This window comes from Chenopodium quinoa, unplaced genomic scaffold, assembly GCF_001683475.1.
Source record: "Chenopodium quinoa cultivar QQ74 unplaced genomic scaffold, ASM168347v1, whole genome shotgun sequence".
NCBI classification, from domain to species: Eukaryota; Viridiplantae; Streptophyta; class Magnoliopsida; order Caryophyllales; family Amaranthaceae; genus Chenopodium; species Chenopodium quinoa.
Window position 1 is genome coordinate 2747576 of NW_018742616.1, and position 14318 is coordinate 2761893.

At 36.4% G+C, this 14318-nt stretch overlaps 1 protein-coding gene across 1 annotated transcript; it reads left to right on the forward strand.

Moving 5' to 3' along the window:
* The first annotated feature begins 3739 nt into the window (after positions 1–3739).
* Positions 3740–8194, forward strand: LOC110721631 (L-ascorbate oxidase homolog). The gene is made up of 7 exons (XM_021900822.1): positions 3740–4026; positions 4131–4240; positions 6077–6347; positions 6562–6661; positions 6749–7460; positions 7567–7645; positions 7743–8194. Exons 1-7 carry the CDS (start codon positions 3898–3900, stop codon positions 7956–7958), a joined length of 1617 nt encoding a protein of 538 aa, XP_021756514.1. The 5' UTR covers positions 3740–3897; the 3' UTR covers positions 7959–8194.
* The last annotated feature ends 6124 nt before the right edge of the window (positions 8195–14318 follow it).

A 14318-nucleotide genomic window follows, 5' to 3' on the forward strand; every position in this document is an offset into this window, starting at 1 on the left:
CACTTCATCGGACAACCTCCATAGACCTTTCAAAACTCTCTTCATCGCTTCTACGTTATAGGGTTTCATTGTTAGCATCTTCCCCACCAGAGAAAGATCTAATTTCACCTTTTGAATTGACATCGGACTCTACACCCGAACCATCACCCAACACAATGATCTCATCATCCGTTAGTTTGAGTTTTTCCCAATCCCTAACCAAATCTTTGGCCATCGAGGCTCAAGATCAAGAATACCCCACCCCGCAGTCAAACGAATTAGGAATCAAGGATTCAATTTCACTTACGATCACAGAAAATCGAAGTATACTACCATGCACCCTAAACCCTAGCAGAGGTTTTACAGGAACCCTACTCGAGGGACTTTTACTTCCAATAACCGATGAGCTTCATCATTGTTGATTTGTTTATCAATATTTTTTTTCCTCAATTTTTACAATAATTTGTAAAATTCTTCTTTATAATGTTAATTGCTAAGGTTTAAGGGTTAAATACTAGCATTAGTTTACTCATTACTAAACTTTTTAAGATGATCTGTGTAGGGTAAAAAATACCCCAACACGTGGTCCAATTCCATAGTGACACGTGGCCTAATAAAAAGGATGACACATGTCCCTATAGGAAGATGACACGTGACAACCCTAAGAGCATCTGAATGAGAGAAAGGCCACCTTACATCAGGAGGCCCAAATCCCGAGAATAGCGCTAAAAGCGGCGCCCCCAAAGGACACATGTCCTCTCCTGATTGCGCTGTCAATCAGAGCACACCATTCTAGGTCATCAAACCCTAGATGACACACTTTCCCAACCCTATAAATACCCCAATCATTTATGATGGGAGGGGTGGATTAAGAGATATCATTCAAGAGCACTAAATAGCTCCAACTTCTCTCTACTTTCTCTCTCTACATTACTTCGTTTTTCGATCACTAACTTGATCGTCGGAGGCGAATATTCTGTGAAATGGAATATTCGTTACTTTGCAGGTGTCCAAGACCGTCCGACTGTATTTAAAACCTGTATCCCGAGGGATTCCAAAAAACCCCAAAACATGATCCATTTTAATTTTTTTTCCCCTTATTCACCTAAGCTACTTTGTTTGTCGCTTGCTATTTATAAATAAGATATAATATAATTAAAATGATCTTATAAAATTCATCTCAATTTATTAATACTTCGTATATATTTTTTTTTTTTTGTAATGTTTACAAAGACTTAATTAGATATATTGATGGTTAATGAAACATATTATGAAGTTTGTCTTAATAAAACTAGGCATATACGAAGTATGCAAGAAGAACAGAGGAAGTGTTTGCATATCATCAAAATTGATATGTATTTTATAATTTTGATAATTGTGATATGTAGGATATCTCAAAGAAATTTTTTTAACAAATGTATATTTTAGTAGAATGCATGGATTAAAAATAGATTCACTAATAATTTTTTTTTTTTCGTACAATTAAAGTATCAACTATTTTCACATTAATTTTTTTTTATTAAAGTGTTAGTCGACTCCTAAAGCTTTAACATGCTGACTTCGTCCCTGATTGGGAATGTTATATTACGTATAACATCATTTTTAAAAGGAAAGATACACAGTTGATAATAAACCTTCATTTATGAGACAAGACACGTCAACAGTACATGTACTTTACACAACAAATCAATACGGAGTACTATGATACCATATGATATACGAAGTAGCTATAAGAAAGATTAGAGAAGAGAAAGTGAAAAAGCTTAATTATACTCAAGAAATGATACTATTTATATGTAATGTTACAAAAGGGGAGTCAAATTCTGATCTAATTCATCCTTAACGACTAAGTTATATATTATATCATAAAGATGCTAAAGATTATACAATAATATCCCAAAGATAACAAGATGCATGTAATAATAAGATGCAAAGAGATAAATGACATATTACTTTCGTTTTTATAATTGACACATTTTGACTTTAGCATTATTCACACATTTCTTTTTGACAATATTTTGTAATTTATACATAATAAATATAGTCATGTGTGTGGGGTCTTGTTAGTTTCGTCACGTTATATATTATCAAAATATCAACTTTTTATAATTTTTGCTTATCGGTAATTAAAGATATTAGCGGTTGAATTTGTGCACTGACAAACGTGACTAAATTAAAAAAGCGTGACTAAATTAAAGAAACGGAGAAAGTATCTAATAGAGATATTACCACAATAAACAATGTGGTGGTTGCCTGATGATGAAATTAAAGGAGAAGGTTACTTAGCCAAAAAGAGTCTCAAGTATTTTCTATCAATTGCATCTTATGTAAGGAGATAAACTCTTAAATGAACTTCGTCCACACTAATTTATTGTGGACCACTAATATTAGAGACTCTATAATTATTTTAGTAATAGAAAAAAGATCACTATATGAAATATGTTGAAATAAAAGTCATTATGAAATTATAAAGGGTATAATAATTATTTTTTTTTTTGTTTTTAATAAAATTGTTATATACTGGTCAATATAAGTAGTAAAGGTTACTATATATTAAAATTAGGGTACTATATTTAACATATCGTCGTATTTCAGGTTCACAATAATAAAATGTCATACAAGTTTTAATAAAGATTACTATGTTAAAAATAAGGTTGCTATGTTAGAAATAGGGTCACTATGTTCCATTTAAAGTCAGTTGAGTGTGTATAACCTCGGGTTCACAATAATATTTTTGTGGACCTGCAAGATTTTTTGATGTAAGGATGTGTACTCGATTTTCACTTGGAATAATGTGCTCTCATTTGGTAAAAAAGAACAATTTGGTCTAATTCCTAATTTGAATAAACTTGTATGCTTATATAAAACAAAAAAGGTCTTATTTGGTAAGAGCTGGTTGCATTTGCTTGATTGACTAGCTGATTGGTAGGAGATTATTATGTAGAGTTGTTTGATAAAATTAGTTTATTAGTTGTAGCTGGTTGTTAGTTGAACACATGAATTGAAATGACAATTTAGGGCATTGACAATTTATTTTTACTTGACTAGGGTAAGAAAGTGGGAGGGCAAGAATGTAAATTAGAGTAAGTTTTTAGGATAAAATTGTCATTTGACATCCATTACTCAATAAGCTAATCTAAAAAGCTCTATTTTTTAGCTTTTTACAAATTAGCTTATTTGCCACAATTAGCTCATTTATAAAGCTCTTTTACCAAACAACCAAATTAGATGATTTATGTAGTCAAACCTCTAACTTGGTCAAATAAGCTCAAATTTTTATTTTTTTTTTGTAACAAAACTCTAATTACCAAACATGGCCAAAATCTACTTTTTTACTAGTCAATTTGCTTATTTTAAAGAGCTTTAATCAACAAATGACAATACGATCACTTAAACACCTATGATACATTCGAATATACAAGTATAATAGATACTCGCGGTTCACTCGGCCACGGTCTAGTAAGTCGCAAGTGGTCATTAGTAATTAATACTTGAAGATCGAGTAGCTTGAAGGACTACACTACTACTAGTACTGGAAGTTCACTGCCAATTTCTTGCAGACACCGGCATGTGACCCCAAACCCATTTCAAACACGCTTTTGTTTTTGTTCTTTAAGGCCCCACTTCCCCATATACCCACCTTCACCGACACGCCATTTTCCTTTTTTATTAATTTCTTTCTCTAGTTTATTTTCCCACTTGATTAATAATTTAATTAAAATAATAATCATCTTAAAATCTTAAATCTTCTTCTTTTCCCTCCCATTCTCTCTCCTCCTCTCTGTACCGCATTTCTCAAACCCCACCTCTCTGTCTCTTTACTCTTTCTACTTATAAACTTAACCCCATCAAAAATAAATACCCATTTTATTTTCAAAATTCATCCCCAAAATCAAAATAAAAAATAAAATATAAGCAATGCGTTTGTTTTTGAATTTGAGCATTGCTGCTCTGTTATTCACCATTGTTGTTGCTGAAGATCCTTACAGATTTTTCAACTGGAATATCACTTATGGTGATATTTACCCTCTTGGAGTTCGTCAACAGGTTCATTTTTCTTTCATTTTTCATCCTTAATTTTCTACATTTTTGTTGGGTTTTTCAAAGATTTAAATTTTGAATCTTGGGTTTTATGTTTTTTGTTTTTTCAGGGTATTTTGATTAATGGGCAGTTTCCAGGACCAGATATTCATTCAGTAACTAATGATAATCTCATTATCAATGTTTTCAATAGTCTTGATGTTCCATTCCTTCTTTCTTGGTAAGTTCCGATTACTAATATCGGGTTTTTTTCACAAAATTACGCGTCGATTTGTGTCATTAACAATGGTTTATATAAGTATCTCTTAATGCTTGTTTAACTGTATTGACATTGATTACATTAAAGGCGGCATTAGTGTTCCTTTATTTTTAGTAAGTGAGTGATCTACAATTCAAGAATACTGTTAAAAAGATTACTTTATGAGAAATTTTTTAATTGGGTGTCACTAACTTTCATGTCTGGTTGTTTACACGTGAATTTTGGATCGTATTATCGTATTCCTAATTTTTTATTTAATAAAAAAAAATTGTCTTAGATCTAAGTTATGGATCCACGGGTCGAATTCGGATCGGATATTCTGTTTTCTTGTGAGCCTTTTTACTACATCCGGATGCTCCATTTTTATTAGTTATGCTGTAATTATGACTAACATTCTTCATTAACTAATTTCTTTCCTTTTCTTTCTTTTTTGAAAGTATAAAAGTGTATTTATCTTATCTTTTACTATTATTCACATATACTTGTTTCGTTAGTTTTATTTTTTATTTTTTTTATGTGACTAGTGTATGACACTAACCTCTTTGATTAGATCAACTTTGGAGTTTAATTAAGAATATGATTACTGGATATGCAATGGTCGAAGTTATGATTTTTCAAAGACAATATTTATCGATGTCATGATTTTTCAAAGACAATATTTATCGATATCAAGGCAATTTTGAACTAAAACGGCGTTGCTTGTAGAGAATATTACTTTGGAAAAATCATATCGACTTATCGTAGTATAGTAAGTAGGTTTTTAGCTTGGAAAAGTAAACTCTAATGTTACTCCGTAAGTAGTAACTAGAACACGTTATTTAAGTAACAAAAGTCTTACAATGTGATTATGGAGCACATTTTTAGATCTACCAAATCTAGTAAAAAAACATGTGTTATTTTGACTTTACAGTGAAAATTGAGTATTATAGTACAGATATGAAGTCTGACAAGCTATAGTTGCTACATCGTATTATATAATTATTAATACTTATTTCTTAATGACAGGGTAATTATGAGTTAAGATAAGATATTGGAATTTAAAAAATAGCTTAACATGAATGAAGTGAAGTCTTGGATGGTTGGTTTATCATGCACATTTTACCCATTGTAAGGCCTTCATTTAATCTAGGATGATCCATTTTGGCTTGTTATGACATGAGGGTCCATACTTTAATGTTGTATAGTAAACCGGTAAAATTGGGACCCACTGAAATAATGTACTACCTTCACAACCATTCCTATAATGTTGAGATTCTGTTGGTGCTAATTCAATAATTGCTTGATCACTGTTTGCATTTTTCTGAAATTTTTGTTGTGCGGTTGAAACTAAATGATACTAAAGGAATTGAATAAATGTTTAATTTGTGTTTCCAAAGCTTCATTATCAAAATGCATGATATGTGATATAGTAATAGAGTAATAGTATAGAGCTGATCATGGGTCGGGCTTGGCCGTGGCCAAAAAAGTCGGTCCTGTTTTCACAATGCATCAGACCAGACTGAAAAAGTAAGTCTAAGCCTGGTATAAGCTGTTAGACTACCTTAATCACTGGAATAAATTCCTAACTTGCTAATCAGTGATATACAGATAATGGAGCTGAATCTGAGATACAGTGATGATGATTGAGTTGAAGATAATATTTGATTGTGTTATTAATACAGCTTGATAATTGAAACACATGAAAGTTATCAACAATGGTCCTGCATTTCTTGTATCTAATCATCAATCCTTAAGATAAATATTTCTGTGTAATGTTAGTTGTAGCTTAACAGTATTTTGTTCTGGTGGGTTTGGCAGGAATGGAATTCAGAACAGGAGGAATTCCTTCGAAGACGGTGTATATGGAACAACTTGCCCAATCCCTCCAGGCAAAAACTTCACTTACATTCTCCAAGTCAAGGATCAAATTGGTAGCTTCTACTACTTCCCTTCTCTTGGATTCCATAAGGCTGCAGGTGCTTTTGGAGGTATTAGGATCCTTAGCAGACCGAGGATTCCTGTTCCATTCCCTGACCCTGCCGGTGACTACACAGTTCTTATCGGAGACTGGTACAAGTCTAACCACACCGTAAGTCTCATTTCCCCTTTTTCTGATAAGTTCTGTGTACAAAGTGTGTGGATGTATACATTTTTGCATGTATAGGCAAATTTGACAATGTGGCTTCTATCTCTATTTGTTATAAACTTCTGCTACTGCTTTATATCTTCCCATATGAGTAGCTAGATAATAGGGATACACAATATACATTGGCTGATGAATAATTTGTTTGGAACTTTTACAGGATTTGCAGAAAACCCTTGACAATGGACACAAGCTGCCTAACCCAGATGGAATCCTAATCAATGGGCGCGGAAGTGGTGCCACTATCAATGTTGAGCAAGGTAAAGACATCATAAAGCTGTTCACCTGCATATTGTATGCTTAAATCCATGCCTTGATTTGAAAGGATCATCTTTTGCTTTTAACAGGGAAGACATACAGACTCAGAATCTCCAATGTCGGCCTGCAGAACTCACTCAACTTCCGTATTCAAGGCCACAAGATGAAGCTTGTGGAAGTCGAAGGAACCCACACCCTCCAAACCTCCTTCTCCTCACTTGATGTCCATGTGGGACAGTCCTACTCGGTGCTCATCACTGCTGATCAGCCCCCAAGGGACTACTACATTGTAGCTTCATCCCGTTTCACCAATCCTGTGCTTACGACAACCGGATTCCTTCGCTATTCCAACTCCGGAGGCTCAGTCCAAGGTCCAATCCCTGGTGGACCCACAATCCAGATTGACTGGTCCCTAAATCAAGCCCGTTCTGTCCGGACCAATCTTACTGCAAGTGGACCAAGGCCCAACCCACAAGGGTCTTACCACTATGGTATGATTAACACTACTAGGACTATTAGGTTGCAGAACTCTGCAGGCCAAGTGAATGGTAAGCAGAGGTATGCTGTTAACAGTGTGTCATTCATCCCTGCTGACACTCCCCTTAAGCTCGCTGATTACTTTAAGATTGGAGGAGTTTTCACTGTGGGGAGCATCCCCTACAACCCCACTGGATCAGGGATCTACCTTGCCACCTCTGTGATGGGTGCTGACTACCGATCCTTCATCGAGATTGTTTTTGAGAACACTGAAGATGTAGTCCAGAGCTGGCATTTAGATGGTTACAGCTTCTTCGTTGTTGGGTAAGTCACGTAACTACTTGCAACAATTAAGATTTCTACAACTATATGTATGTCTAGTACTCTTAACATTGATTTCAATATTTAACAATGAGTTTTTGGGAAACAGATTGGATGGCGGTACCTGGTCACCAGCCAGCAGAAACCAGTACAATCTTCGTGATGCACCTTTCCGTTGTACCACACAAGTATGAAAAAAATGAAATGCATTCCAGTTTTTCTTCTCTGAATATAGTATACTAGAATGATTAAATTAATAAATCTTATATATGACTATTAATGTAGGTATATCCTAAGTCATGGACTGCAATCTATTTGGCATTGGACAATGTGGGTATGTGGAACTTGAGGTCAGAATTTTGGGCGCGACAGTACTTGGGACAACAATTCTACCTCCGCGTCTATACACCATCAACATCCCTAAGGGATGAGTACCCAATTCCCAAGAATGCTCGTACCTGCGGAAGAGCAGCAGGCAGGCGCACAAGGCCTATTGCTTAAGCTAGCTAGTTAAGTGAGTTTGGTAATTTATTTCATATATAGTTTTGTTGAGATGGAGCAAATAGATAAGCAAAGCTCTTGCTTTGATTTGCATTAGATTCTTTCAGGTGCTAAATTAGCACTAGTTAGTCCCACGATGAGGCCTGTATTATTAGTACGTAAAATTGTGTTGATACGACCTCCTCTCAAGGTCGCATTCTTTCAAAGTTAATAATATTGTTCTTCAGATATCCCTATTTCTTTTTGCTCTTTCAAGAGATGTACTAATCTCTTTTGATGAACGGTGTGTTTTAGACAGGTGGATTGAACAATTTTGTAAGCTTACCTGAAAATTGGGATTTCATGTTTAGCTCTAAACTAGACGGCAATCTCGGAGTTGTGAAGGTAAAATCAATTTTCAAACCGCAATGGAGCAAGTAATTATAACTCTAGCTATATCAAACAACTATCTTAAAACATAGGGAGAATCAAGTGGTAAAGTCAATGGCATCAAGGCCAATGAGTTCGTTTGTGAATTGTGATTTTAGAAGGTTAGTCCAATGCTAAAGTTCAGAAGGGGAATATTTTGGGGGTGATCAAAATTCTTTGAAATGGTTTAGAGACATTAATATAAAGCCTATCGAAATTATGAGATGAGAGAGCATAGCCTATGCGCCGCTATTAATTTTTCGATGATAATATGTGTTGGCTTGCCATTAAGTTAAAGTTAATTTAAAAAACAAAAATTTATGTTCCTTCTAACTAACACAATATTTTGTAAAGAGCATGTGATTAGACATGATTTTACTTAGACCCTCATAGTTAAATTATTCTTGTAATCATTATTGCATTGGTTAAAAGTGAATGCATCTCAGCGTATAGTTGTTATGCATTTAAAGCATATAGGAGGGCAAAAATGTAAATTTAGCAAGCTTTTGGAAAAAAGCTGACTCTACATTGGTACATTATAATGTACCATTATGGACCATCATGCATGTATAATATACCATTAAAATATAAGTTGTCTTAATAGTACTTACTTTTTGTGTACTATTATGCATGTAGTGGTACTTTTTACCATCCTATAGGTTGAATATTTTTCCCCAAAATAATTACCACCTATCACCTATTATGCATGTAGTGGTACATTTTTTCATCCTATATGTTTGCTAACAAATAGCAACAATGTGCTAAGGGTTAATCGTTAAAAGTTGTGTTAAATTCAGCTTTTACAATTCTGCAACTTTTTCTTATTTGAACTAATTTATTTGACCTGGTTAATAAATTAACAATTCATGTAAAAGCAAAATTCTTATTTATTATCACTACCTGGTTAATGAATTATAATCATTAATGCATTATCAGAGTTTATCACAGAGTTGTAAAAGCTGAATTTATCATCATGATTACAATTCAGGTTGTGGTTTTACTCCGTGATAAAACGAATTTAGTTTATCACGAAGATTAACTAGGTCATCCTCTGTATTTTATGTTGGAAATTTTTATCAAAAATTACCTATTAAAATAACACTTTTGGAATTGAAACAACTACAAGTACATACATTTTATTATTATTATTATTATTATTATTATTATTATTAAATAACAAAAACCTACAAAGTCAAAAGATTTACAAGAAATTAGTGGGGAGCCGAGATACAATATGGGCCCCCACCCCTCTAGCTATAGCGAACCCAATCCTGTTAAAGATGTGAGCAGCCGCACGAGCTCCAATATCCTGAGTCCTAGCGAACGCCTGAACCCGCTTCAGCAACGCAACGTCATCCTTCTCTAATTCCCCCAATGAAGAAAAGGAGAAAGGAAGAAAACCATAGCCAATAGCCCTGCAACGCCCCCCATACTTGTCTCTCTTCCGGTGAGCCGCAGCTGACATAACACGACCAGGAACGAAGTCAGACAACCCAGATTGAGTCAATGGAGAAGACCCCGTCAAGTCAACACATACATCTAGGCCTCTATCCCAGGAGTTAAGCAACACATCTGCTGGCCGAAGAGCCCCGTCGTTCCCTCCAGTTAACCCAATGTTGACCTCCATCCTTGCAGAAATCCCAGAGCGGAAACAAATATCAACAAGGGTATCACGAACAACGTTATGCCGATGTTTAATACCCACCATCCCAGCACAAGACACTGCATGATCCCCATAAATATCCCCATCAAAAACTCTTGAGCAAGCAGAACAAGGTGCCGATACGGAGAACAAGGGAACACCCAACCGGTAGCAAAGAACACAACGGTAAGTCTTACCATTCATAGTCTGACCCAGACCTGATATCGGGACCGCTCGCAACCAGGCAGGAGAGTAATCCCCCTGCTGGGACTTCCATAAGGCAACCTGACGCGAAGACAAGGAGAAAGTGGATTCTGCAGATGCAGTGACCTTCGTGAAATATATATCTGCCAATTTCTTCATGATTTGGGGGCAGCGATCTCACCAGGGTAACGCAAAAGGTCAGTCTCCACAGTCCTATTAAAAAGACTAAGAGCGTCGTCGAAGGCCGGACCTGGACCAACAATACCAGAATTGCGAAGAAGCGAAGCCTGTAGACCAGAAGACTGCAAACGCGACGCAAGGAAAGCATAGTGTCGAACATCACCCGCTGAATAGACACCCAGTCCTCCATAAGAAAAAGGTAAGGTGGCAAGGCGCCATTGCCAATCACCAAAACCTGGCCCCGAAGCAGTTACAATGCGCTCCACAGAACCTCGAAGGGCCACATCAAAAGAAATCAGGTCATTATTATTATTATTATATCTCAGAAATAGATAAAGTCATACAACCTACAATAAATTAGTGGGAAGTCGAGATACTATCTGGGCCCCCACTCCTCTAGCTATTGCAAAGCCTACCCTAGTGAAGATATGAGCTGCAGCATGAGCTCCAATGTCTTGCATCGCCGAGAACCTCTGAACCCGCTTCAGCAACGCAACAACCTCTTTCTCTAATTCCCCAAGCGAAGAAAAGGAGAAGGGAATGAAACCATATCCAATCAACCGGCAACTAGCTTCATACTTCACCCGCTTTCGATGAGACGCATCAGCCACAACCCGTCCAGGAACAAAGTCAGATAGCCCTGTCTGTGTCAAAGGAGAAGACCCTATTAAGTCCACACATACATCGCGACCACGATCCCAGGAATAAAGTAACACATCTGTAGGTCTGAGGGCCCCATAATTTCCTCTAGACAACCCTATGCCAACCTCCTTTCTTGCTGAAATCCCAGATCTGTAGCAAATATCAACAAGGGTATCGTGAACAACATTATGCCGATGTTTAATACCCACAATACCAGCACGTCACCGCGTGATCACCGAAAATATCCTCAGTAAAAACCCGAGAAAGAGCACGGCACCGAGATAGAGAACAATGGAACACCTATCCGATAGCACAACACACATCGGTAGGTCTTTGCGTTCATCGTCTGACCCAACCCAGAAATAGGGACCGTCCGAAGCCAAGAAGAGGAGTGATATCCCTGCTGCGATTTCCACTATGCCGATGGCCGAGGAGACAAAGAAAAAGCGGATTCTGTAGAAGCGGTAACCTTTGTGAAATATATACCTGCCAATTTCTTCATGAGTTTAGGGGTAGCGACCTCACTAGGATTACACATAATGTCAGACTCCACCGTTCTATTGAACAAGCTCAACGCATCCTCAAAGGCTCGACCAAGGCCAACAACGCCAACATGCCGTAGAAGCCTTGTTTGCAACCCAGCAGATTGTAACCGGGAAGCAAGAAAAGCATAATGACGAACATCACCTGCGGAATAAACACCAAGCCCGCCATACGCAAAAGGCAAGGTGGCAAGTCGCCAATGCCAATCACCAAACCCAGGCCCTGAAGCAGTAACAATACGCTCCAAGGAAGATCTAAGAGCCCCATCGAATGTGCGTTGAGCCGTCTCAAAAGTACTAGAAGGACAAATACACAATGCAAAGTAGAGCTTAGAAACTCCAGTACAAGCCCTAAGCAACAACAGCTCGCACTGAGGATCATCAAGCTTAGCAACCCTATCCATAAGCGCAATGGTCTTGGTCACCCTCTGCATCACAAGCTCACCTCCAAAACCGAAATCGGAACTAGCGGGACCACCAAGAAACTTAACACCACGCAAGGGCCGGGCAATATTATTATTATTATTATTATTATTATTATTATTATTTTGTAAAAACCTACCTTAATAACCGAATAAGTTAGGGTAGCACCACCCAATATACATATACATATACATATATATATATATATACCACGTATCATTTATCCACCAAAGTTAGACCCTATTTTTTTGGACTTACTTGCAGACCTTATCAGTTCAGTTCACTTCAGCAAATTTTAGTTCAGTTTTGCAAATTTTAATTCAGTGCAGTTCAGTTGGGTTCGTATCAATCAAATTTCAATTTATTTTAGTTAATTTCAGTTTAGTTTAGCAAATTTCAGTTCATTTAAACAAATTTCACTTCAGTTAAGCAAATTTCAGTTCAGTTCAGTTCAATTCAGCAATTTTAATTCATTTGCGGTGCATGATCCACCATATGTATTCGCCTGCCAATCTGATCCTTACCATCAAATCTTAATAAGAGTAGGCATAATTGATTATAGCCTATGTTATGCCTAAATTATCACTACAAGTTCAAATGTCTGCAGGTTGCTAGATTGCAGGTTACAGGTTGCTACGAAGTCAACGACCTGGTTATCGGAAGTCAAAGGAAATTAAATGAAGATCTTTCCAAGGAATATTCTAAGATAATCCAAGTTTGAATAAGTCATGATACGTGCCATAAGAATAGGAACCATAAACTCTCACTAGCTGTTAGTTTGAACAAGTTAAAAAGGCAACAGATAAGCACAAGGAGAGTATGACATGAATCTCGGAGCTGAACCTGGCAACTAATCCCGATTTTTCAAGGGATCAACAAAGGAGTTGTTGCAAAGCTTCAAAAGGCTCTTCTATTTTAAATAGGATAAAAACCATTGTAAAAACACATGATACGAGCCCTAAGCATTACATTCCATAGCAATTAGCAATTAGCAACCAAATTACAGATTCATTCTTGATCAAATTACAACCTACACTGTACTTGTATTTCATTCTCAAATTAGTATATTGGTGCGTGGACTCAACGCCATCTGCAGTTTTTACCCTTATTCCTCGGGTTTTCTGTGTCATCGTATCGTCTCTCTCTCTCCCTTTCCCCTTTGTTCTAATCCTTTTAATTATTTATCCTCGTCCCTTGAACCTGTATCAGCATTTCCATATTTATTAGTCTAGCTGTTGTCCTACTGAACCTGGTTTAATTTGGCAATCAGATTTTGACCTAAACAGTTTGGCGCCGTCTGTGGGGACTAAAGGTGGACAACGTGCCGTGTCGGTCCGTCGCTGGCCGTGCCTGGCGGGCCACGGTCTTCGACGTGTCGGGCCGTGCCATGCCACCGTGCTTGAAGTAGTGTGTCGTGCCGTGCCACCCAAAATCGTAGGCTAGCCCACGGCACGACCCACGTGCCGAGCTGCCTGTGTGTTGCCACCATGTTGTTGCCTTGCTTGATTCAGTTGATAAGTTGATTGCTTCTTTTTTTTTTTTTTTTTTTTTTATAATGTTTATACTTTATACTTTTATAGTTTATACTATTATTTTTCTAAAATAAATTAAGTTTAATATTTATATTTCATTATTTATTATATTTATATTTAGTTCATACTATTACTTTATAGTTTAATTTTTATAATTTATTATATTTATTTTTGTATTATTAATTATTATATATTTTTTTTGTTATATTAATTTACAAATTATAACTTAACGGGAAAAAAGGCAAATTGGACTTTGGATGTGAATAATGTATACTTCATATTATTATTTCTTGAAAAAATTGCACAATGATAATAATAATGATAAAAATTTTACAAGGATATTAAACAAAAATTGGATAATGATAAAAATCATACAATGATAATATTGATAATGATAAAAATCGTACAATATACAAAAATTGTCTATTCTTCATCTATTCTTCTTCATCTTCTTCTTCTTCATCTTTACGTTCAAGGTCATCGACTAGTTGCATAGATTGGGAACTAGCCGAACCCGAACGGTCGAAAGCGAAGGTTCCTTCATTGTTGTCGTTGTCGTCGTAAGTATCGTCTTGTGAGCGATTTTCTACATCCAACCAATCTTTGAAACACACGTACATTTCAAGTGTTTCGGGTTGTAGACTTGTTCTTCTATCATCTAAAACCCTCCTGGATGCGCTGAAAGCTCATTCGGAGGCAACGGAGGAGACTTGGATACCAAGAATGTCTCGTGCCATTGCCGCCAAAGTTGGATGCTTCGAGCTTTGTTGTTTCCACCATGCAAGGA

Excerpts from the sequence above, each read along its gene's own strand:
- LOC110721631 (XM_021900822.1), top strand. The coding sequence starts at position 3,898 with ATGCGTTTGTTTTTGAATTTGAGCATTGCTGCTCTGTTATTCACCATT. Across the intron at positions 4,241-6,076 it reads GTTCCATTCCTTCTTTCTTG|GAATGGAATTCAGAACAGGA; the intron begins GTAAGTTCCGAT and ends TGGGTTTGGCAG. Across the intron at positions 7,461-7,566 it reads TACAGCTTCTTCGTTGTTGG|ATTGGATGGCGGTACCTGGT; the intron begins GTAAGTCACGTA and ends TTTGGGAAACAG.